A 27,595-nucleotide genomic window follows, 5' to 3' on the forward strand; every position below is an offset into this window, starting at 1 on the left:
CTATCCTTGGCCCTATACTCTTTTTAATTTACATTAATGATCTTCCAGATATTCTCACATCTAAGGTGGCATTGTTTGCTGATGATACTACCATTTATTCTTGTCGTGATAAGAAACCAACACCCTCTGATTGCCTGGAGGGGGCATTTGAGCTTGAAAAGGATCTCACTTCTGCTACAGCATGGGGCTCACAGTGGCTGGTGAACTTTAATTCAGATAAAACTCAATTTTTTTCAGCCAATCGTTATCGCAATAATTTAAATCTTCCTATATTTATGAACGGTGATGTACTCGATGAGTCACCTACTCTTCATCTTCTAGGATTAACTCTTACTTCCAATCTTTCTTGGAAACCATATATCAAATCGGTTGCAAAATTAGCATCTGCTAAGGTTGCATCTCTTTATCGAGCTTGCCACTTTCTTACTCTGGATTCTATTCTCTACCTCTATAAATCTCAAATCCGGCCTTGTATGGAATACTGTTGCCATATCTGGGGCGGATCTTCTAATGATGCCCTTTTTCTTTTAGACAAAGTGCAAAAACGCATTGTAAACATAGTTGGACCTGCTCTTGCAGCCAACCTTCAACCATTATCACATCGTCGTAGTGTTGCTTCTCTTTCTCTTTTCTACAAATACTATAATGGGCACTGCTCGAAAGAGCTAGCGTCTCTTGTGCCATCTACTAAAATTCATTCTCGTGTTACTCGTCATTCAATTAAGTGTCATCCTTTTTCTGTGACTGTTCCTAAGTGCTCCAAAAACGCTTATTTGTCTAGTTTTTTTCCTTGAACATCAGCTCTTTGGAATTTGCTTCCTTCATCTTGCTTTCCTGATTCATATAATTTGCAATCTTTTAAATCGTCCGTCAATCGTTATCTTGCTCTACAATCTTCATCTTTTCTCTTACAGTAACTTCCAACTTTAATTAGTGGCTGCTTGCAGCCTTGTTGGAAGCGAAGATGTTTAAAAAAAAAGAAAAAAAGAACAAAAAATTCATTGATGGAGGGGGGGGGTCACATACACCCACTTCCATTTGCGCCAGTCTTAATTGTAAGTCCTTTGGGGAGAATTGCATGGTTGAATAATATATTTAAATGCTTTTATATGACTATAACTATTGAGGTAAAAACAACATAAATTTTTGATTAAGTTTTTCATAATTATTTTTGATAATATTAAAATCATTTTAACTGCAATAGTTTAGTAATTTTAATATAGATTTTACACAAAACACTTAGAAACACATTAAGAATTAGCTTTCCTACTATTTTATTCAAATTCTTTTCTTCAAGTCTTTATTGAAACAATACCATTTATTAACAATTCAAAGTCAATGCCTATTTTTTAATTGAAATTTATGTCAATAAATTTGTTGAAGTTTGTTAGTTATTGTTGATTGCAGTTAATTTGTTTTTGTTAAAATTAATTGAAATTTATGTCAATAAATTTGTTGAAGTTTGTTAGTTATTGTTGATTGCAGTTAATTTGTTTTTATTAAAATTAATTGAAATTTATGTCAATAAATTTGTTGAAGTTTGTTAGTTATTGTTGATTGCAGTTAATTTGTTTTTATTAAAATTAATTGAAATTTATGTCAATAAATTTGTTGAAGTTTGTTAGTTATTGTTGATTGCAGTTAATTTGTTTTTATTAAAATGAAGCAAAAGCAGCAGATTTTTTTGCAAATAAAATGTAAATGTAAATAAATATCATTGTGTTGCAAGCAGTTAAATATCAAAAAAGTTTAATAGCTTTTGCAGAAATAGGATCAGAGAGTGTTATTTCCCATAATATATTTTTTTGTTGTTTTTTGAGTTATGATGAATGAAAGTAATGGAGAATAAAATTTTTTTTTTAATATTTGTTGATAGCTGACAGTTTCATTTTTCCTCATAAGTTGTATCTGCTTAAAAATAAAATGAATCTTAGTAAATTTTTGTATTGTGTTTGTTAATCACACCTTGTGATTAGCAAGACATCTCTGCTGTCCTCTCTAGACGAACAGGGCTCATGAAAAAATCAATTTCATATGCAGTTATACTTTCCTGTTCCTAATCTTCATCTGTGGACATTTTCTATAGTGACTTTCTCAAAACATTGTTGCAAACTGTAGTAAATTCTCATGCTTTTATCGTTTTCATTTTCTTTTGAAGTGTGGATATAAATCATCACAAGCTGATGAAACAAGCTGTGAAAAAGAGTTGTGATTCACAACTCTTTCTCACAGCTTTTTTAATAAATTTTTCAATCTTGTTAAAATTAAAACCTTTAAGTTTAAGCTTTTAGTAATTTCTCATTTTAAATTAATATTTTGCCATCCTTTTCCAGATATTTTAACAAATTATTTAAAGATCCTGATCAAGACAGCTCGATTTCATAACTGCTTTATTTAATACTGTGTTAAATTCGAGCATGCGTTTGCATCTTGTATTAATTTTTTTTTTAACTTTTTTAGGTTTTTTTGAAAGGGAAACGGCTTATTAGTTATAAAAGCATTAGGAAATTTTAATCGAGGTGGTGAGTCACATTTCTAAATAGTGGTGAATCACAATCCTATAAAGGATTGAAGCATCATATTTATGGTAACATAAAGCGTCGTTATAATTATATCAACTTGAACATTACTGTATTTATGTAAGCTCCAAATGTCATTAATTTTATGTTAACTGTAGTATTCAACCAAATTCAAACGTTGTAAGTTTAGCGATAACTATTATTTTTTAATGTTAACTTTTTGATGAGGTTTTGATGAGTCACGCGTTTAATGTAGACTTAAAAAAAAAATTTTCAGCTCGTATAGAGTTTTTTAAGATTTTGTATTTTTATATTGTATATTTTTTTGATATTTATTTTTGTATTGTATTTTTTATTTTGTTTATGTTGACTCGAAAAGAAATTTTTCAGCTTGTAAAGAATTTTTAAAGATTTTGTATTTTTATATTGCTTTTTTTTATATATATATATTTATTTTTGTATTTTTTTTTTAATTTGGTTTTAGCATTTATATTTATTTAATGTTTTTGTTGTTGTTTGTTGTTTTTTTTTGGCAGAATTTTAACTCAAAAATAAAATCTGTTATTCAATATTATTTACAACATTTAATTTACACATTCAATATTATTTACAAGATTAAAAATCAAATTCAGATCAAAATGAATTCATAAAAAAAATTTTAGTTAATTAGAAGTAGTAAATTTCACCCAATGAGAAATGGACTAACGAATAGTTTGCTTTATAGTGTTTTTCTCACTTAGCTTCATTTTGTGTTTTACGCGGCTACATATCGCAGCTTTGTAGCTAGCGATATTACGATATATGATAACTACAGATCGTAAGTATGCAGCTAATTTACAACATCACAACAAATCTATAGCCAGTTTATGGCTACATATTGTGGCTTTTTAGCTAGCGATGTTGTGACAATATATCAGTAGCTTTATAAAGGAAAAATAAATGTCGCTTGCTACTACATAACGAAAATTCTATAGCATATCGTGACGTTAGAATTTTCTTGCTCTATCTCCACATTTTTGAATTTTGAGATAAAACGATTTAAAAAATAAAAACTTTAGGAGACAGCATTTAAAAACAACTTTTTTACTAAAAATTTTTCCGCGACTATTTTACTTATAACTTAGGTTTCAATACAATAGAAAAGCATTCTGAGGTACATAACACTATTAATAACTCAATATTTTGAAAAAGTGGAGATAGAACAAGATAATTCTCACGTCGCAATATATGATATCGCCACGTTAGAATTATCTTGTTCTATATATATCTTCTACTATAGCTACCTATCTCTATAGCAATATGTATGTATACAGTAGCGTCTAAAAGTAATTTGACAAGCGGTTCTTTTAAATTTTCTCATTAAGTTTACTTTTTACAATAAAAATTCCTTATAAGTATGTCAAATTATATTACAATAATGAAAAATTGGAATTTGGTATTCAAAACTTCATTAAAAGAATGCAAATGATTGGCTCAAAAGTAAATGGCCTAACTAATTACATCCTTTAAAAGCAATATTGACAAATAATAAATTTTCAGCATATTTTTATAATGATTTCTATATAGTATATATAATGTTACATATAGTTTATAATCTGCATATAATGCTAATACTTTGTTGGAAAATCTTTTGCCGCAATGACAGCATTGCATCTATATGACATTAAATCAACCAATTTGATTAAAATATCAGTTGGAATTTCCTCCGAAGTGCTTTTAATCAACTAAAACAAACCCTGTTAATTAATTGGCTTGCGACCGTCAATTATTCTCTCGATATGCTCCCGAAGATGCTCTATTGGGTTCAGGCCAGGAGGTTGTGCTGGCTATTCCAAGACTCAAACTTTTTTTTGAGCATAAAAACTCCATGACTAGCTTCAATGTGTGTTTTGGATCGTTGTCCTGTTGCAAAGTCCTACCATGTAAAATTTTCCTCTTCGCATGTGGCAACATTATGTCCTTAATTATTTCTTTATTTGATTATTTATACATGTTTTTGTCCTTAGTGCCTTGAACTTGATAGACTAGACATACTCCATGAAGACTAAAATATGACCAAACCACCACCGTGCTTTACGGTGAAAATTGATGCTTAGCATTATATTGATGACCTACTGGATGTCAAACATATTTAATACCGTCAGAGATAAACATATTTAACTTTGACTCATTACTTCAAGGTATTTTTAACCATTGCTGTGCTGTTCAATTTAAAATGCTCAGTAATATTTTACAAAAACAAAAAATTTTTTAACTGGACCACGGTCAAAAGGTTGTTTTGTTTTAAGTGACGCTTTACTGCTGCATATAAGCAATAAATTTTTTCCTTCTTTTATGCAACAGAATTGCTTGTATGCAGTGGCTTTTAAATTCTATGGTAGCAGCGTCTCATGTGAGGCACCATTCAGCAACCCCACTTGTTTAATTTCTCCTTCTCGTTGGTTTACGATACACGGAAAATAAATCTTCTGATCTTGACTAATTCGATGACAAAATTGAAACGGTTTCCTTAAAAGACTCAGAAAATTGCTGTTTTTTAATAAATACATTTATGAATAACTTTTTTTGACTATTGTAAAGAGTCAGGGAAATTGGTCGGCAAAGAAAGTCTACGGAGCTAGTCGCGGGTGACGTTGTTTTTTTTATTGTTTTTTTTTATTATTAAACATTTCAACCGAAAAACCTTATATTTTACCTGATGATTGCGAATAGCATAAAACTAATAGTAGTAAAAATCTCAATTAAGCTTAATTTTAAATACATAATAATAACAACAATAAAAGTTATATCTACATAATGATTGCCTTTATCCTGATGATGGTTTAATAGTTATGCGTACACAGCTAGTAAGCAACCGGGGTTGATATATGACCGAGACCGGGTTTGATAAAATACAGCCGGGGCCGGGACAGGGACCGAGCTTGTGACCGGGGCTGCATAAACATTTATACATCCTAAAGTATATTTTTATAATTCAAAATTCATGTTATATTTTTTATATATATATGCATATATAAATATCATTATGATCAACATGATCAACATAATCATCATAACCATCATCATTATGATCATCATCTGATCAACTTCTTTTTCGCCAAATACCACACCATATAAATACTAAAGTTTATATAAATATGTAAGGATATTGTATGCCAACATCTAAATGAACAGCAAACATGTATGTTTATAACCATAATATGTATGCATAAAGCGCATCTCAAAAGCATTTATTCCTTCTGGAATAAAAGTTTTAATGTTTTTATTCATTCTCTTCAATTTTAAGTTAAGACTCATTCTACTACACATTTTTTACCATCTCGAGCAGTTGCTTTATTAAACTTTAATCATTTTTTACATCTTTTTTACAAGAATAAATGTCCTTTTATTATTCCAAGAATGCCATCTCTAGAACAATAACATGGTCAAATGAGCCATCTCTATAACAATAACATGTTCAAACGAGCTATCTCTATAACAATAAACCAAAACTCATTCTTATTTGGCTTTTTATTAACAAGTTGCAACCTTTTACTGGGTTTGCAAAAAATCTCATTTTCAACCGGGGCCGGGGCCGGGGCTGGGGCCCCGGTCACTTAATATACACAACTCGATAAAATTAGAAAAGAAAAAAATATTGGTTTCCAAATCGAAATAAGCATAAGTTTGAAAATAGTGAGTTTTCTTGATGCCACATTTAACTTCTCAAAAAACCAAATGATGAATTATTACATGTTATATTAACAAATACCGATTTTAATTAAAAACAGGCTAAAACAAGGTTCTTATGATAAAAATGTATTTAATTCCTTTAAACGAATTTTCGAAGATGCTCTTAAAAAAAGTGAACTTCAAAATTTTGAACTAAAATTTGACCTTGAAAAAAAGAATACAAAAAAGTGAGAATTTGAAAGTTGTAATTAAGAAAAGTAGGATGTAATCGAGAAGGTAAAAGTTGTAATTTAGAAAAGTAAGATGTAATTGAGAAAATGAAAGTTGTAAATAAGAAATCTCAGAATGTAATTGAGAACATGATAGTTGTAATTAAGGAAAGTATAAATATTACAAAGTTCTTTGTATTTTGAATTTTGTAGTCCTAATATATTTTGTAATTTAAGGCTGGAAATAATAATATAATATCAATAAAATATAAATAATCATGAATAAAATATAAATAATCATCAATAAAAGGATAAAGAATCGATTACCGCAGAATTTGCTACTATATTTGAAAAACGATTAAACAATGAAAGGTTAAATCATAGTTCTATTTATTGTCAAGTTCCACCTTGTGAAAATTCTGATGAAATAGCTATTACTGATGAAAATATAAAAGTCGCTATTTCTTGCCTAAAATTGAATAAATGCCAAGATCATTTCAATATATCTGCAGAACATTTAAAATATGCCCAGTGTGATGCACTAACGCAATGGATAAGAAAATTTTTTCACTTTTCAATTAATCATGGATGGACCCCTACGTCTATGTCAACTTCAACTATTATACCGCTTGTCAAATCGTATAAAAAATCACTTACCGACCCAAATAACTACCGAGGTATCAGTATTATTCCAATATTTACGAAACTTTTAGAATAACTAATTTTACTCATCAGTCCTGAGATAAAAGAAACACATCCCCTTCAATTTGGTTTCAATAGTAAGAGTTCGACCTTGCATGCTGAATTTGTTATAAGCGAAACAGTTAAGCATTACAACAACAATAATTCGCCTATTTATTTATGTTCTTTAGATGCTGAAAAAGCTTTTGACAGCTGCAACTGGGACATTCTCTTTGATAGACTTTACTTTGATAAAAACTTACCTCTCCAAATAGTTAACACTATATCTTCTTTATACCACAAAAGTAGTGCAACTGTCTCTTACCTAGGTTCCAAATCAGTTTCATTTGCTCTTAAGCAAGGAGTGAGACAAGGATCCATTCTGTCCCCCTACCTATATAACATATACACCGAAAAGTTACTCGAAACTATAAAAAATGATAACGTTGTGGGTACTTCTATACATGGAAACTTCACAGGTGTTGTTGCTTATGCTGACGACATCATTCTTCTTAGCTCTACTCTATCTGGTCTTGAAAGGCTGATTACAACGTGTAATATTTACAATAACTTAAACGGCATAAAGCTCAATGCTGTCAAAACGGAACTGTTGCTTTCGGGAAAAAGACAATTAACTAATTGCAAGATAACCCTAGACGACCATCAAATAATACCAAATGAAAAACTTAATCATCTAGGCTTTATTTGGGATACACAAAAATCTATTTTTGCCTCACTCAATAGAACAAATATTAACAATAGAGTATCAAATTTCCAAACAATAGTGCAAACTCTGATTCAATCTGGTATCCGGTTTGTACATCCATCTTCAATTATTCAGTTATATACATCTTTAGCAGTTCCGACCCTAACGCATGGTCTGGAACTCTGTGAAAATAGAGAGTCAACAATGCAAAGACTTAATAAACTTGGAAGAAATGCAGTTAAGTCATTTTTTAATATCTCTAAGTATAGCAAAAACTATATAAACTCTCTATTTAAAGTTCGGGAGATATCGACTTACATACAACAAAATAAAATAAACCTATTTATCCGTCTATTAAATAATAAAGTAACTTTTGAAATCATCAATTCTCAGCTTAACTATTGTTCATTAAAATATTCATTTTTAGATGATATAAAGGAATTATGTAAGATCCATAAAATAAATATGAAAAACTTAATTCAGGATAAATAGAAAGTGAAAATTAATATTTCAGAAAATATAATTCCAGAAGATACTTATCAAATTTTAGTACAGGCAATTCAATGTTGGAATGCAAAGCAACAGCGAACAATTTTTAAAAATACTCTTGAAGAAAACATTCCCAAGTGATTTACTTTATTCTCTCTTTATATATCTTAAACTATTTTTATGTATTTTTACCTTGTAAACACATTTACAGATGCTGTTTAATAAAATAATTATAAAATGAAAAAAGGCATTTGAGGTTTAGACGGTAACTGAAAAAATCCTTCATCCAACAAAACTATCTGATGACCATTTGTGATGTGTTCGTTAATGTTCCTAACATATTCAGCTCTTTTTTTTTTTGTGCTGACGCTAATATTAAATTGTCTTAATATCTTTGTTTTAATGGCCACCAATGTCAACTGACAGTCACTTTCAATCTATGTTAGCGTTTCTTTGACTTGATCATCAGTTAATTTTTTTTGGTTTTAAACCACCTCTTCTAATGAAATTTAAATTTCCGCTGCGGACCCAATTGCTGTCTTATATTTGCACCTAAAGTTTGCACCAGAGTCACCCAATTGTCATTTCGCTCAGCACATTCAATAACTCTTCTATCATTCGATGAAGATATTTTATTTCAACTTGAAGACATGATATTTTCTTTCAACTTGTTCATTTGTATGTATTTCATGTCTACAAATTGCACAAGGCGGTTCTGGTTGTTCAAGAAGTAGATGTAAACAAATTTGGTGAAATAAATGCTTGCACGGATTCAATTTAAAAACAGAAATTCTGTTCATAGTGTATTGACAAATAACACAACGATCTTTCAATTCCATTACTGTATTACTGTATTGCATACAAATGCTTAGTTTGATATTATTAACTTATTAAAATGCATGTCCAAGAAGATCTTTTATAACAACCTTTAAGCTTACATTGTGTATTCTCAATTACAAATAATGTATTCTCATTTACATATTACAGATTTCTTACTTACAATTTTTGTTTTTCTAATTACATATTGTGATTTCTTATTTACATATTGGGTTTCTCAATTACATTTTAAAATTTCCTAATTACATGTTGTGTTTCTTAATTCCATTTTACGACTTCTAAATTATAATTTGTATTTCTCGATTATATCTTACTTTTCTTAATTACAACTTTCAAGTTCTTAATTACATCTTGAAAAGGTGTAAAAATGTAATTTGGTTCAACCACCTATATAGCAAAAATGTTTCCACTAACATAGGAAAAGTGTTTTTAAAATTGGTTGGTAAACACTTCCTACCCCCTAATAGATTACATACAATTTTTAATCGAAATATAATTAAAGTTAGCAATAGTTGCACAAAAAATATGGAAAAAGTTATAAAAGGTCACAATAATGCTTTGCTAAATAAAAAAGAAACCCTACATTACAGTTCAAATTATTACGATAATTGAGAAAAATTTTTAAATTAAACTTTACTTGTACTTTTTGTCATTAAAATGCATTATAGTAAATAAGTATTATGATTAATATCATACCTAGGGCATTACTGTGAGATTTTAGTGCCATCATATTAGATTTGTACTTTGAAAATTTAAAAAAATACGTTAGTAATGATCTTAGTTATGAATATTGAATTTTTTCAATTATTTGAAATTGGGCTGGGATTATTTTGCAAGAAGTTAGGCTACCAGAAATAACTTGATTTGAGGTCCTGAAACCAGACCATCAACTTCATGTACAAAATCATAATAGTCTTCAGTGTTTAATTGTTTTATCTATTTACTTTAGTAGCAATGGGGGAAAAAAAGATTTATCTCCCCGTAAAAAAAGTCAGATTAAAGTTATCTTGGAGAATACAGAGTTTTCTCCAGATAGTGTCAGATAGCTTGATGATGTCAGATAGCTTGATGATGTCAGATAGCAGATATTGTCAGATAGCTTGATGATGTCAGATAGTGTCAGATAGCTTGAAGATTTCGGATAGCTTTAAAATGTTGAGTGACTCAGAGCATTGTGTCAAGCATAAAAAAGAACATGCAGCATGGCTCAACTGGTACTCCAAAACGTAAAGGAAAATGCGGAAGAAAGCGGAAAGCATCACAACAAGATGATCGAGCTTTGACGAGACTCCCTAAATCTAACCTCAAGATGACATCACGCAGATTGATGGTTGAAATGAACACTTTAGGTGTTCAGATGAGTAGCAGCACAGTGCAAAGAAGATTAATTGAAGCTGGTTTGAGGGCATACCGACCAAGAAAGAAACCGAAATTGACCGCTGCAATTATGAAGAAAAGATTATTATGAACCAAACAATTTGCCACGTAGACAGCGGAGGACTGGAAAATGGTGAGTTGTCTAAATGTACATCCATACTGTCCAGTAAATAATTTTTAAATTGATTAGCGACAAACAAATTAAATGAAATTTAACTTACTAGAATGAGAATAATTGTAACAGTTGTAATTCACTGTATATGTGCGTGTTTAAGGTATGTTTTTCAGATGAATCAACACTGAAAATATTGGACAACGATTGCCGCTATGTAAGAAGAAGACCAGGAGAAGAGTTTCTTCCACAGTGTCTGGCGCAGAAGGTCAAACAGCCGACTAAAGTCACGGTTTGGAGCGTGATATCTTTCAAAGGACCTGGACGTCTATACATTGCAGATGGCATGATGAATGCAAAACAGTACAAGAAAGTGATGAGAACTTGTCTGGTTCCTCAACTAGAGGACTGGTTTCCTAATGGGAACTGCATTTACGTGCAAGATGGGACACTCTGTCACACAGCAAGCATTATCAAGGATTACTTTGTTGACATCGGTATGGAAGTGTTGCCCTGGCCGGCAAGTAGTCCTGATATGAACCCAATTGAAGGGATATGACACAATCTGAAAGACAGAGTAAACGAAGTCACCACCACTAAAAACGTGACCTAATCGAACCCATTAATCATGTATGGTATCACAATCCGCATATCACACAGTTAATTACCAAATACTATGCAAGTATGCCGAATAGAATTACAGCGCTTATAAAAGCCAAGGGTGCTGCAACCAAATACTGAAAACATATGCACAATGAGTAAATTGTATGCAGTACATGAATGTTTGCTAAATTTAGGCTTATATATAAAATACGAGAAATAAAAATCAGTTTTTAGTGTAAAAAGCAAGTTTTTTGTCAGTTATCGTAACAATTTGAACAGTACTGTAAATGAAAAAACAACAGCAAATTGCAATTGCAAAAATAAACAATTGTCAAGTGAGTGGAAAATGTTTATCAAAATACTTGCTATCAAAAACTTGTTTACCATAAAACGTGGTTCGTGTTGTTTCCTCTAACAATGTACCTGATAAACAATATGTTGGCCTAACAAAGGGTGAATGGAAAAAATCGTTTTGCCAACCATAAACAATTTAAAAACATTTTAAATTTAAAACGAAAAGTATTCAAAAGACACCATGCTGTCAAAATACATATGATAATTGAAAAATAAAAATTTTGATGATTTTTCATTGAATTGGTCCGTCCTTAAAACAACACCTGAATATAATAATATCTCCAAAAAATGCATGCTATGCTTACAAGATTTGAAATAATTGCACATGCAAACCAAAAATGTTTATTAAACAAAAAATCGGAATTGATTTCTTAATGCAGGCAATATAATAAGTTTCTCCTAAAAAACTATAAAAATGTGAGCTCAAAACTTAGTTATATTAACCTCCCCCTACCCTCCGCCCACTTTTAAAAATATATTTAAAAAAAAAGCAAAAGTAATCAATTCTAAAGAATTCTCTTTATAATTGTGTCAGCGTATTCCACAATATATATATGTATATATAAATATATATATATATATATATATATATATATATATATATATATATATATATATATATATATATATATATATATATATATATATATAAATGTGGTAGTGGTGTATTGGTAGAGAGCTTGCTTCATAAGCGAGAGGTTTTGAGTTCGGTCCCCCACCACGTCCTTGGTAGTACCGCTCTCAACTTGATTTTCGCGCAACGGCCTTGTTTGTCAAGGTTCGCGTTTCGGAGTTATATATTTGAGAGAGGGTTATAACCATAATTAAGTAGCCTCCTTGTCTGTAGTGGCCTTCTGGGCCTTGGGGAGGTGAATTAACAAAAAAAATATATATATACATATATATATATATATATATATATATATATATATATATATATACATATATATATATATATATAATTAATTAGTAAAAAACACTTATCTAACTTTTATCTTCTACTCGGAGTTTCACCATTGCTGGATCATCAGGAAGAGTCCTGATGATCCAGCAATGGTGAAACTCTTCCTGATGATCCAGCAATGGTGAAACTCCGAGTAGAAGATAAAAGTTAGATAAGTGTTTTTTACTAATTAATTAATTATTGCTCTGTTCTTTAAGAACATTGAGCACTCTATTTGTAAAATACACTAACATAATTTACATATATATATATATATATATATATATATATATATATATATATATATATATATATATATATATATATATATATATATATATATATATATATATATATATATAACAATAAAAATAACTAGCATTTATTATTACTATTTTTTTTTTCTTTAAATCTTTTTGGCTGTTAAACGTGCTTTAATTGAATTGGTGAAAAGAAGAACAGTACTAGTCCAATATTTTCATGTCAAGATAATTAATGCTTAAGTTTTAAACAGCTATAGTTTATAAACTATTGATCAATCTAATTTATGGCAAAAAAATAATGAAAAAAAGATGGACTAGTATTATTTTTGTATTACATAGAGAGATCGACATAAGTTAAATGAAATTATGAAAAAAAGTGCAAATAACATAAAATGAGCTAGTACTGTTCTTCTTCTCACCAATTTAATTGGTTATATAATTATTATTGGTCAAGAATGATGTGATTTTATATGCATATATATATATATATATATATATATATATATGAAATCTTTGATTAAAAACCAAATTTATGCGTAGTTAGCCGTGCAATAAATTATGGGATGTAAAATCATATTCTAAACACTGCAAACTTGTTAAACTAGTTATTAACTATAAGTCATATGCATTATAACATTATTAAAATCTTCTATTCTTTATCTTTTCTTTAATCACTTAAGCCGATTCTTTTAGATTCATTTAAATTTTACGCCCATAAAAGTATTTTAAGCATTTGAAAAGAGCGTTAAATAAGCAAGTTTTGATTATTTGACATTGGTCGCTCATGAGCATAGGAATCGTCCATAAATTACGCAACGCAAAATATGTTTTAAAAACAGAAGGAGATATTAGGTTCTTATACGGGGCGATTTTCATTAAATTTAATGGGCTACTTTGATTTTTTATTTAAATTAGGACTCTGCGAGAGAAAACTTTTGATTTTTTTTTGTTTATTATAAAAGTTTGCGTTACGTAATTTATGGGCAGTCCCATAGTACTTTTTTTGACGGAAATGACGGAGATATATTTCAAGGAATAAAGTGATAATAACGTAGATTATGCAAAACAATAATACTTCATAAATATATAAATGCTGAATCATATATTATTATTATATAATATAAAAAGTTATGAAATAGTGTGTGTTTCAAAATAATTTTAGTTTATGAAAAAAGGAGATAATCTTAATTTATGAAAAGGGAGACTCATATAATTGATGGAAAAATTTATACTATATTTTACATTTAGAACTGCGTTTATTACAGCGCAAGACGTTCCGTGATGATTTGCGGTGAAAGCTGCACTAGTTTAAAAGGCATGCATTTGTTTATCAGTTGTTGTGAATGACGTCTTCTTAAACTATAGGTAAATGACTGTAACTGATGAAGGTTGTTTGCAACAATAACTTTGTGATTATGTAATAAATAATAAAATAAGATTAATTTAAGAACTTTACACACGTATGCCATATGTAGTTGTAAATATGACACTGTAAACGGTGTTCAATCAAATCAATCATTAAATGTTTTATTTGCAGTCAAATGATAATAAATGATGTAAAAAGTTGAACGAATAAAATCATTATCTCGCAGAAAAGACTTTTAATAATAATAATTCAATGGAATTGCTACTTTAAATATTTTACGGTTCGTACCTTTACTTAACTTCGTAACTTCGTAACTTTTCGTATCTTTTACAACTTTTGAATTTTTTACGACATAACTTTTAAATCTCACGACGTAAGAGTTAATACTTTTAAACATTTTAATGATTGTAGTCGCAAAGTAAGGGAGAGTTGCCTTAATTGGAACACTTGCAATTATTTTCAAAAAAAAATAAAAAGAATTATGGCTGTATTTTTCTTTTTTCGAGTAAAACGTCTTATTTTCTACGTTTCGAAAGATATTATTTTTTGATGATCTAATTTCGTGTTACTACTATATTGATTGGTGGCCTTTAACTAAACCTAATTTTTGAAATTTCACAAATCGTAGGTTATGACGTTTTTGATTTTCAACCGACAATTTTTGTTTTTTATATTTACACTTAATTAAAACATGTTCTACTAATTTTCCAACCTACTAAATCGTTAACCTACTATATTTTTGACCTACTGAATTTCCAACCTACTGTATTTTCAATTTTATAATTACGCCTTTCCAGTATGTATTTTAAATATTTTGTTGCTGATTTGAATACGAGCCAAATTTGATCAGCCTTGGCACAGTGGTTAAAGCGCTGTCTTCAGAATTGGGAAGTATAAGGTTTGATGAATGCTTGGAAAACTTATTGATTGTTAGTTTTAAAAAAAAATAATTTCGTAGTTTAAAAAAAGCAACGTTAAAAACACAGATAATCGATTGAAAATTAATTTATCTCAAATTGGTTGAAAATGAAAATCTATAAAATTGAAAAATAAATCAGTCGAATACAAAACGTAATAAATCGGTTGAAAATAAAAAAGAATATAATCGGTTGAAAACAATTTAGGCCTCAGTAGGTTATCTGAAAATTAGTTCCACTTTTTAGTAGATGTTCTTTTTGTAGAACAACTAATTAGGTCGAGATTTTTGTAGGTCTAACTATCTGACACGTATTGTTTGCGCCGGGTAAACCATACTGCTATAGCCTATAGGTTATAGGTTTTTGTGTTTAATGCAATGGGGTTTAAAATGCAAATAACAACATAAACTTAGTTTATAAGTTACTGTAAGCATGATATAGCAGTAATATAACAAAATAATACGAAATTTTCTTAATTGGAACTAATAGTGATAAAATCAAAGGGTTGAAGAAATAGTTCAGACCCAATTTAAAAATGCTTAGTAGTAGCAACTATAAACTTCAAAAATAATACATTATTTATAGCTTTTTAATCAATTAAATAAAAGAAAGTCATGGTAGTTGAAGCTTTTATGTAATTTATTGTTTGTAGAATTTCAGCTTGCTAAGGTAATATTAATCCTATTATATGTTTTGAATGAACTGTTTCAATTTTCACTGCAAAGATAAAAACTATTTAAAAAAAAAAAAAAAGAATAAGGAATCAAAGTCCAATTTAGAAAGATTTTTAAGTAGTAAAAACAAAAAGTAAAGGTTTTTTGTATTAATCAAATCATAAATGTTTTCATAGTTCGGGCATCTTTAGTTAATAAATATTTATTTTTTAAGTGTTCCAATTAAGGCAACTCTTCCCTATATTTTATACGGGGAATAAAATTCTTATAATAACAATTGAAATTTAATACGAAATATTTTACGAAACGGTTATACGAAACGTTTTACTAAACGATGTACGAGATATTTTACTGGTGAATAAAATTTATAATAAGACTTTAACTGGGTAGTAAAAATTTGCTATTACAAATAAGCAAAGGTTTTTACTATCATATTTTTTGCACTAATAATAATATAAGTAGAAATGCGTGGTAGTAAAAATTCTCAAAACTATAAAACATAAAAAAATCGTAAATGTTTTGACTACTACTTTCATAGTAATAAAACAAAGGTTTTTACTATCATATTACTTTCATAGTAATAAAGCAAAGGTTTTTACTATCATATTTTTTGCACTAATAATAATATAAGTAAAAATGCGTGGTAGTAAAAATTCTCAAAACTATAAAACATAAAAAAATCGTAAATGTTTTGACTACTACTTTCATAGTAATAAAACTAGCAGTCTCTAAGTTACTAATCTCTAGCTTAAAAAAATATTGATATTTGTTACCAGAGAATGGTATACATTAGTAAATTTATCAATGAATAAATTTTGAAACGGAATCAGGCACGGAACTGAAAAATGCAAATTTTAGTTATTAGACAAATAAACTTTAGTTTCTCGGAAAATAATCAGTAAAAATTTCCAGAAAGTCACAGGATTGCACATATCTTTATAGATATGTGCAATCCTGTGACTATTATAATAGCCACAGTAAAAATACATCGTTTTTACGACTATTACAATAGAGTGTTATCTATAACACTTTATTCTAATAGTCACAGTAGAAGTACATCGTTTAAATGTAGTTCGTATACACGGAAGTCACACAAATTTGTCAAGCTTATGTAGTAAGTCTTACAAAATGATATTACTTGTGAGTATTGCAAATGAAAGATTATGTCATTATAACTCATATTTAATATATTTTCAATGAGAATTAGCAGTCATCAAATATTTCTAGCTAGAGTATAGCGTTTAGAAAAAGCTTTGTATATTTTTCAAACTATTGCGACATTAACACACACACACACACACACACACACACACACACACACACACACACACACACACACACACAAAAAGATAGTTTTTTTTAATTTTTTTTGTTATAATTGTTCTTAAAGATAATCATAATGGTATACATATTACTTTAAGTCCTAGCTTCTAATTGTAAAACAAAGAAAAAAAATCACACACAGAAATGGAAATGCCTTATACCGAAGTTTAACAAATTAAAATATTTTCTAGTCAGAAGCGGATGTTGGATTTTTAGTTCACCCCAGGTCAAACAAAGCGTCTTACGCCATATTGTGCGTGACGACACTACGCTCGCAGTGCTAAAGATATTTGCACTCAGATTTTGTTATAACAAAATCGGAGACAGGGGCGAGGTGAAATTTTATTTGAAATAGCAATTAAAAGCCCATTTCATAGGTTTCAAATGTCATAATGCGACAGCATTTTTAAGAACAAATCTTTTTTATAAATTAGATTTATTAATTTTCAAGCTTTTTTGCTGGACCCTGCAGTTTTGGGTGCCCCAATTTTTTAAAATAAACTTTGAAAATAAAATGATTAATAGCGTGGAAAAGTGTTTCCCACTTAGTAGTAGAGTAATGTTTCATGTTTCAAAGTAGTGTAATGTTCTATGCAGTTATGTTTTTAACAAACCAAACAACTCAGCGCTTACGGATAAAAAAAACCTTAACGCGCAATATTTTAGATAATGTGAAGGCTGACGTTTTTTGTTTTGAAGATATCGATTGGGTTAAAACTAACAATTAAAACTAAAAAAAAGTTTAAACTGGGTTTAAACTTTTTTTTAGTTTTAATTGTCAATTGAAAAGTTCTTATAATAATAGAATAGTGGATTCTTTGATTTTTTTCCTTAAAAAGTAAAAGACGATAATATAAAAAAAATTAAAAATATGAAAACTAATTATAACCTTTAGTATACGTCTTTGTTTATTAACTTGTTTATTAATTAATTTCTTGTCTTATATGTTGTCAAGTTTCTTTTTTGTTTTTTAATAAAACAAAAATGATTGTTTTGTCCAACATTAGAGTTCATCTGCATGCTTAATGTAAAAATCCAGACATTGACATAAACCACAAATATAAATATGTATAAATAACGCAGTATTGAACAAGTCAGTAGACAAAACAAAATGCAAGCTTAACACTCTAGTAGCAGCAAAAAAATTTTATACACTGAAAGTGTATAAAAATTTTAATCACAATCATGACCAGATGTAACAGCAGCGCTAATAACGCTAACAGACTTTTGAAAAACTCGTTTGGTTTTGCTGATTTTTCGCTTTTCCATTTCTCGTTAAGTATTTGTAAAATACTTTGCCCCACTATATTGTATGAGTTTCCCAAATACTCTTTCTACAGGATTTGTTTTAAAATTAACAAACAATACATACATATGAGTTAAACAGACTTTTAATCAAACTCAGCTAACACACATACAATTAAGGGGAATGGGTAGCCTACCCTCGGCACTGGATTTTAGGGTTTGTTTTCAATATTACTGATCTCGCGTAAGAATCGTTTTTTTACAGACTTACTAAAGAGGGGTGTCTGAAAAAAACGTCCGCCTTAAGTATAGTTTATTTTTATTTGATCGTCATTAAAACAAAAAAAAAGGAACAATATGACTTGACCGGGAATCGAACTCTGAACTCAGCCGTCGAAGTTTATATCATTAATTTCTCGGCCAAACACACACATCGCTAACGTAACTTTATTAAAATTGATATTTGAATATACTTGAAGACGTTTTTTAAATTGGACCTCCTCCACCTTTTTTTCTTCCAATAAACTTTTTTATTAAAAAATAAAAAAGTTAGAGGGGGGGGGGGGGAGTATTTGAAAACCATACGTACTTTTTAAGGGGGTAGGGACTATAAAGTACGCATGGCAACAGGGGGAGGGGCGTCAAATTTCAAATATTTAGCGCACGTACTTTATTGACGACCCCAAATCTCTAAGATTATATAACTTAATTAAATCTAGACAAAAGGAGAAAAAAAAATGAAATAAATTATTTCTTGTGATCAAAGCGATATAGCAGCTTATGGATCGCATTTGTACAAAATGTTAGGCGGATTATGCAATGAAAAAAAAGTTAGGGGCCTACGCTAAGTGGAAGGTGCTCAATTAAGCCTCTAAATCTGAAAACATTTTTGTTGTTGTAAATCGGACATACTATCAAGGCAGTGAAATAAGAAAAGGTGTATAATAAAAAGATATAAAATAAGGCATTAAAACCACTTGAATGAATCAAATGACCAATGATTATAAATATAAAAAAATATTAATTCACTTGCAGCTTCATCCAACTTTTCGAGAAAACCTAATGAACAGAGTGATACCTCATTGGAATGGATTACCAGCACAAGTTATATCGGCAAAAATAGTAAAGGTTTTTAAAACTAGAATAGATAAACATTAGAATATAACATAAGCATAGAATAAAACATTAGTATAGAATAAAACTGGAATAGATAAAGGCTGTTTAAATATAAAATTTCTAGTCTTATGGGCATCTTGTTGCTACAACAATTTGTTGAACTATTATTAACATATTATCTCATTTTAAAAAAAATGTAAACAAAATTTTTTTGCAGATTTAATTAGTTTTTCCTTATTCTGACAGTTTTAACATTACAGTCTTCGAAAAAGTTTTGTTGATTAAAATTTTTTTCAAGAAACTTGATTTATTCTAACAACACCAACTAACGCAATTTTTATTTACAACAAAACTTTTAACTACAACAAAGTAAAAATTTAAAACTTGATAGAAGTAAGGATTTTAAACTTCGATCGATTTCAAAACGCATTTCAAATCTAAAAAAGAAAGTGCAAAGTTTAGAAAAACTAAGTAATAAGAACTCTCTCACTCTCTCTTTTATATTATATATATATACAAATATAATTGTTATACTTTTTTTTTTATTAGCGTAGTCTTTATTTTAATAATAGTTTTTTTTTTTTTAATGACTTTTGACGACCTCACCCTTTCAATCCATTCCTTTCAAAAATACAATAATACTGGGAATATAACTGGGAAAATACTGGGAAATTATCGTAGATTCTACGCCTGATATTTCTCACGTGGATCAACCTTCTGTGATCTGGTAGTTAATTTATTACATGTTTAGACTACATTAGGCATCCATTAAGTACGTACGCTCTACAATCACTGATTTAGGATCCCTTCCCCTTTTTACGCACAAATATTTTTAATGACCCCCACCAAATATTGCGTTCGAGGGTTTGATTTTGTAATAAATAATGCTTTCCTATGGGGATCCCGTCCGCGAAAGGACGCATTATTTATAACAAAATCAAACCCTTTTTCCTAAACACATAAATTTTCAAAACTTTAAAACAAAAATTTTTTTAGTTAATTTGACATTTCTCCGCTACGTAACATAATATTGATTTTTTAAACTCGTGAAATTCATTGCTTTCGTTAAAAAAAAAAATCAATTTTTAGGAGAGATAGAGAACGAGAGATATTCAAACCGCGTACATTTTTGCTGTCTTTAACACCACCTCTCCCTGTACGCATTTGTCATTTGTGCGATTTAGGGTAACCCCTTACCCCATACCTGCGTACGTGCTTCATGGAAGACCCTAATGCTCTAACCATCTAAAGATTTCAAAATACAAACATATAGAGAGATTTCAAAATACAAATATATATTCAAAGTTTTTTAATATATATATATATATATATATATATATATATATATATATATATATATATATATATATATATATATATATATATATTTTACTCTATCAAATAAAATAGTTTTACTAAAAAAAAAATTATAATTTTAATTAGTAAAATTATTGAAAATTTTGAGCTGTATTTAAATTATATATTTAAATATATTTATTATTTAAAGTATATAATAAAATATTTCTTTTAAGAAACTTAAATTGAAATAAGAAATATGCAAGTCAATGAGTAATTAAAAAACCAATAATAACAATAAAAACAACTAATAATAAAATTTTTTCTTATATTCTTGTGATGTTAAGAGGTTCTGGAGTTAAGTTTTCGCTTGTCGGGTTGTTGCACATTTTGGTGCAATAAAACCCATTGCAAAGAACAATTGCAATTGTTCTTCATTGGGCCCATTGCAAATGTTCTTCAACTTCTTTAAAATTTCGTTTGAATAGCTCGAGTAACTACAATTTGAAGGTTGGTTGAGGACAAGTTTGCTTAGGAGTTAACTTTTAAGTTGATATAGCAAAAAAAATTTGACACAAAGGGATTACCTTAAGACGAGGTCGGCAATTTTTTGCCGACCTCAAACATTTTAAGGTCGGCAGTTAGGTCGGCATTGCCGAATGCTGACCTTAACTCCAAGGGTTGGTATTAATATAGTATAATGACTAAAATTATAAAATATAGTATATGCCTTATTATTGTATATAGAATTTTTGTATATGAATTTTTGTATATTGTATATGAAGTATATGAAGGGTTCAAAAATAAGTGGCTCTAGGTAAAGTAAGTTTTTATACCTAATAATTGTACCTAGAGTCACTAGCAATTGTACCTAGGGCCATTCTCTGAAAATTACATTTAACTTCATAACAAATTGACAATAAAGACACAAATTCAATTCAATTTTTTTTAATCTTAGATTGTTTTCAATAAATTTATCTAGTGTTACTGGATTACCATTCATCATATAGGAATGCCAACAGTATTGCGATAGTTGTTTGTTAAATTGAGTTTTGTTGGAGTTAGAATTTACAAGCCACTGCAAGCCCCAATCTGTTACAGAAGCAAGATCAGACTCAAGGTCAGCTGCCTGTTTTAAACAATTGAAAAGACTTTTTGACTTTCTAGGATGAATTAAATAAGTGGTTAGAAAGAAACAATTTGATAACTGCAAAAACTTTTCCAGTTACACCATATGAAACAAGCTCACGGAGAAAACCAGCATGCCAAACTTTGTCAAAAGCTTTAGATATTTCAAGAGCAATAGCCCTAGTCGCTCTGCCTCCATCTAATGCTTGATAAAATTCTTCAGTCACAGCAGTTAGCAAGTCTGCAATAGAGCGAGTTGATCAAAAACTGTATTGATTGCCTGGCAGAAAGTTATTTGACTCAAGATGGAATGTCAAATAACTTACTTCTTATCTCACATCAACAAATCAATAAACTTCTTTGATCAACAAATTTCTTTGTTGATCAAAGAAGTATATTGATCAAGAAAGAACTTTGTTGAGAAAAAGAAGAAACTGAACACAAGCTAGGATCAGAGACAAGACATAAGTCAAGGAGTAATGGTAAATGATTAGGGTTGTCAAGAAAACTAGTCACAAAATTAACTATCTAAGTAAGAGATTGAGAAATGCAGAAGTTATAGGATTTAGTGCCATCAGGGTTAGTGGCGTTTGAGCCAAGCCATGAGTATTAAAATCACCAAAAACAGCAATATTGGTAGAGGGGTAAAAAGAGAGGGCATGGTCAATTTGATCAGAAATTACATCTAAAAGAGTGCAGTATGGAAAGAAGGAGAACAATAAAGAACAAAAAGAAAGGTGATCGAGTGAAGAGGTGCTAAGCGGAAGCACATTTCAAAGAATGGTCAAGGGATTCGAACCTGATTTCATGACAAATAGGTTAATTGATGCGTATGTATATCCCCAAGCCAAGCATGTGACTATTGGAGTCTTTGTGAATAAAAAGAATAGTACCCATCAACACTGAGGTCTGAAGAAGAAATAGTGGAACTTAAATTGGTCTCACTAAGGGCCAGCAAGTCTGGTGAATTTTGCAAGAGGTAAATTTCAATTGATGGATGGTTGCTTTGCAGACCACAAATATTTTTAAAAGATACATTAAAACAGTTAGGTGGTGGGGATGGTATTTTATGTTTAACATTTTAGGATACTTTTGACATGATTAAGTTTAAAGAGAACTTAACTCATTCATAGATGGAGCAGGGCCTCCTAAGCAATGAGCTATGCAATTTTTTCAGTCCTGTTAACTGATTAAGTCGTAGCATAGAGCTCCTTATGTGGCCTCAATAATGCGCGCCAAAGCACAAAGACACTATCCATGCACATGGCACTGTTAATATTCTGATATTTTACAGCTGTTGATGAAATCAGCCTGAGAGCTACCACAGAGTTCGGGAAACCTTACTACCAGCCAGCCTCAAAACCATTAAACTGAGTTTTAAAGCTGTACCCTCATTAGAAGATAACAGGAAGAGTTGCATAGCCACTATCAAGAAAGCAAAAACCTATGAGAAGAATCATTCCAGCATTCATCATCCTAGGCAGGAAACAATGCAACACAGGATTACATCTATGCCAGCCTAATAGATGAAGAAGGGACTCGAGTCTGGTTAGCAGAATTATTCTGCTTACCTTTAAAGTCTTTGCCTAGGAGGCCTCCTACAAAATAGCTGGATGCAGTTAACATCTGCCTTAGATGAGTATTTTTATAGAGACACCGTCTCTAGCCTTTACTTAACCAAAAGCCATAAGGCAGGAAAATTTTAGCTGGACGCAGTTAACATTTGCCCAAGATGAGTATTTTTATCAAGACGCCATCTCAAGCCTTGTTTTTTAAGTTGCTTTAGTGACTTTTTTACCTTAGATGCTTAAGGAATATTGATGCCTCAAGCATACCCTAAATATATATATATATATATATATATATATATATATATATATATATATATATATATATATATATATATATATATATATATATATATATATATATATCGTTTCATTATAATGAGTTTCACGATAATAAGTTCTTGCCCTATGAAAAGTAGTAACAGATATAGAGAACTCTTCAATGGGAGCTCCTAAACTTTGCATTGTAGCTGCTATAGTTCGCATTGCCACACGATTGCTTACTTTTCCTTTATCTAAGGAAGCGACAACTTCAGGGGTAATAATTTGTTTTATAGAAGGCTTCCTTTTCAGACCGGAGCTTTCTGCAACATCATCTTTTCCTTTCAAAACTACGATATCATCATGATCGCTACTAGCAGAACTTGAAGGCGAAGTTGAATTCTCAAGAACAACTACTTCTTCAGAGCGTTGTTTCCTTAACGCTTCTTTTTGCAAACGTTTATCCAAACTTATCTCTCTGCAAACTTTATTTTCTTCCTTCTCTGCATCATCTTTATTAATGGAACCCAAGACCTATCATTCTATCATCTCGTTGATCTATGAGGAAATCGCGATCTTCAGCAATTTTTATTAAATCAAAAACATTAGTTGGCGCAATATCAAAAAGTTTCATAATTCTCTTTTTAAAGTCTGTTACTTTGCTTCTAGCAACAGCTGATTTCTTGTTTCTGTCTTTTAATAGATCCGTATATTCTTTATGAAATTTTTCAAGCCTTGTAACTGCATTATCCTTTCGAATTGTAGGAATTTTAGCTTTTTCCCAAATTTCACAAGTTGATTTGATAACTGTTACCGAACTTTCATGTATACTCAATCCTTTCACCTCATGGTGCTAGAAAAAACATTTTAATACTTCCAAAATCGTTGGAAGCTTAAGATGGGAAAGCATTGATATTGGTTGACCAATTAACCATTTTGCTGTAGAACTGCATGTTGACTTTGCAACTGCAGCCATTTTAAATTTTCTTTAATACAGTGTATGAATGAAAATATATTTTTTTGTCACCTATATTTCCAAACAAAATTAGTTTCGTTGAAACTAGCAATTATATCACTTTTTTAAAATACTGTAATTAATATTATTAGTTAAGCAAAATAGATAAAATATTGTAATTTTATTTCAGGAACTCACAACACTCTCGATAAAGTCTCGAACTGAACTAAACCATATAATAAACCAATATAATAAAATATAATGTATGTATATATATATATAGACACAAACACACATAAAAAATGTATAGTTACCGAAGCAAGAATCAGGAGCTTTTTATTTTTCTCTTCAATTTTTAACATCACTTCATTTAGATATTGATCCCACTAAAAAAGTTTTATTTATTTCATTTGTTTTAGCTTACGCTTTTATTTTAACAGCAAAATTCACAATTAAAAAACAAACCATTAACTCTAAACTTTCTTTTTTAGCTTCTAACTGTTTTATGACATTTTGATGATCTGTTTCTTCTGCAATTTCCTATAAATAAAAAAACTTTTAAAGTAAAAACAATAAAATAGACAAAGAAAAATTAAAAAAAAAAAATTATATTCTTAAAATAATTTTGCAGGCAAAATAGCTATAACTCTAATGAGATAATGAAACCTATTTTTGGATAATGAAATAATTTTTGATAATGAAATTTTGCATAATGCAATCTATTTTTGGAATCCAAAAATAAGATTTTTATCTATAATTCGCCAGCCGAGAACCAAGAGGCTGTATATCCAGTTTTGACTTTTTTTCTGTTTATTACTAAAAAATGTTCTCTATTATGAAATCTATGTTTTGAGTGATTCTAGTCACAAAAATCATAAAACTTCGGGTTATATTAAAAGAACCAGAACCCTGTATGTCCAAAAAAGTGATGACTGTTATTATCAACTGGCCGTATCTTCTTTGACCAATCAGATTAGCCAAGACTTTGTTTATGCTGTTTACAACTGCTAAAACTCTATTTGTCATCAATAAAACGGCGTACCATGAAACTACTGATGAAGTCTCTCAAAGGTACGAATATAAATATAGAGTTCTTTAAATTATAAAATCACAAATTGTTTAGACTATTCAACGCTTACTATATAGTTCTATATATTTAATATATTATAATTGTTAATATTGTTATTATTATTGTATATATAATATTTAATAATTTAGAAACTTAAAGGAACAAGATTACATTCAATTACAATTGAATACATAATCTTTAATCCAACTACTCTGAATCTATCATTGTTATTTGATCACAACATATTGATAAAAATGATTTCCTTAATCAAACTGATGCGAACAGAGATGCCAGGGAAAGTAGCAGAAAACACAGGAGAACTGGGAAAAATCTTACACGTAAACGAAAAAGAGACCCTACTTCCTGGAAAAAAGAAATAAGAAAAAAACTTAGACAGAGTGGTCAGCAATACATAGCGTCAAATGGCAAAATACAACAGGGGAAATTTATAAAAGACTGTAAGAGAGACCACACTCAATGTCATTTTAAATGTAAATTAAAAATTAGCATTGCTGATCAAAAACTTTGCACAAACAACACTGGATTTTAAATGATCAAGAAAAACGTCTTTTTTACTCCCGAACTACAATTGTAGAGAACAAAAAAAGGTTTCGTTTTGCTGAAAATTCAGAATTGAAAAAACATAGTTATTCATATTACTTTATTGATTCTGATGAACTTATACGCGTTTGCAAAGAATTTTATCTATGTACTCTAGATATTGATGAAAAGAGAATTAGAAATTACCATTTAACAAAAAACAAAACAATAGGAACACCTCAACAGTATAAAAGAGGTAAAGTACCTAGTCAAACTGTCCCAAATTACATTAAAGATTCTGTACATAAGGTTAAATTACATTAAAGAAATTACATTAAAGATTCTGTACATAATTACATTAAAGATTCTGTACATATATTTAAAGCATTCCCAGAATCGACAGTCACTTTTGTCGCAAAATAACAAATAAAGATTACATTCAAGAAAATCTAAATATGACCATCTTGTATGAGAAATCTTCAAATCAAGTTTCTGACAATGTTAGAAACTCATTTTACATTGTGATAGACTTGATAAAAGCAAGCGTGTTATTTGCTTTGATATGGAAAATATTTTCAGCCTACCAACAGCAAACGTTTCCAACTTTTTTTACAAAGGAAAGTTGACTGTTTTTCATTTGACTGCACAATGCTCAATATCAAAAAAAAATTATAGTGCAGTCTGGTCAGAACTTACTAGTGGCCGAACAGGAAATGGTATAGCTAGTGCTCTTCTTATTATACTCGATCATATAGTTTCAGATGAATCTCAGGTAACTAAAATTTGTTTATGGATATCTAAAATCAATGTTAAAATTCATGCCACTTCAAGACAAAGAATATATGTCATTGGTCTTACAAACATTTACCTAGTGTTTAATGTTAACTATTATCAATTCTTGTTTGCGGCAATTTTCAGTTCTATTGACAACTTGGTTCTGCAGCAATTTTTTTTTAACTCTCTTTATGAACTTTTGATCAAATAAAAAAAATTATTTTATAAATTTTAATTTGCAGGCTGTTGTATTTCATTTTTAAGTAAAACAGAATGTTCGGATTAGTCTTTAATTTATATTTACTATTGAAACCAGCTTAAAAATTGTAACCAACACAATTAAGTATATATATTTATATATTATTTTTTAATTCTGAAACTCTGAAACTAGTTTTGTATTATTTATTATTTGTATTGTGTTTGCATCAACATAACTAACCCTCAGGAACAAAAAATTATATTTTGGAATCTTTTTTGGTTTTATGCTTTTCAAAACTGCATAAAAATATTTAAAAAATAATTTATCATGAAGGGCTAACAACTAGGAAACAGGGTAAAAATAGATTCTAATTCTAACCGACTCTGGAAAAGATATTTA

At 29.4% G+C, this 27,595-nt stretch overlaps 2 protein-coding genes across 2 annotated transcripts in view; one reads left to right on the forward strand and one right to left on the reverse strand.

Moving 5' to 3' along the window:
- Positions 1-3,020, forward strand: part of LOC100209230 (sodium/potassium-transporting ATPase subunit alpha-like) — a 62,503-nt gene extending 59,483 nt beyond the window's left edge. The window contains exon 14 of the mRNA XM_065793729.1: positions 2,461-3,020. Within this exon, the coding sequence (XP_065649801.1) occupies positions 2,461-2,489 (29 nt within the window). The 3' untranslated portion in view covers positions 2,490-3,020. The remainder of the gene's footprint in view (positions 1-2,460) is intronic.
- A 16,673-nt stretch (positions 3,021-19,693) lies between these two features.
- Positions 19,694-27,595, reverse strand: part of LOC105848180 (kinetochore protein Nuf2-A) — a 65,374-nt gene continuing 57,472 nt past the window's right edge. Inside the window, exons 16-18 of the mRNA XM_065793730.1 lie at positions 25,080-25,154; positions 24,929-25,000; positions 19,694-19,843 (exon numbers count right to left, since the gene is read on the reverse strand). Coding sequence (XP_065649802.1) covers positions 19,838-19,843; positions 24,929-25,000; positions 25,080-25,154 — 153 coding nt within the window. The 3' untranslated portion in view covers positions 19,694-19,837. The remainder of the gene's footprint in view (positions 19,844-24,928; positions 25,001-25,079; positions 25,155-27,595) is intronic.

This window comes from Hydra vulgaris, chromosome 03 (genome assembly GCF_038396675.1).
Source record: "Hydra vulgaris chromosome 03, alternate assembly HydraT2T_AEP".
Lineage (NCBI taxonomy): Eukaryota > Metazoa > Cnidaria > Hydrozoa > Anthoathecata > Hydridae > Hydra > Hydra vulgaris.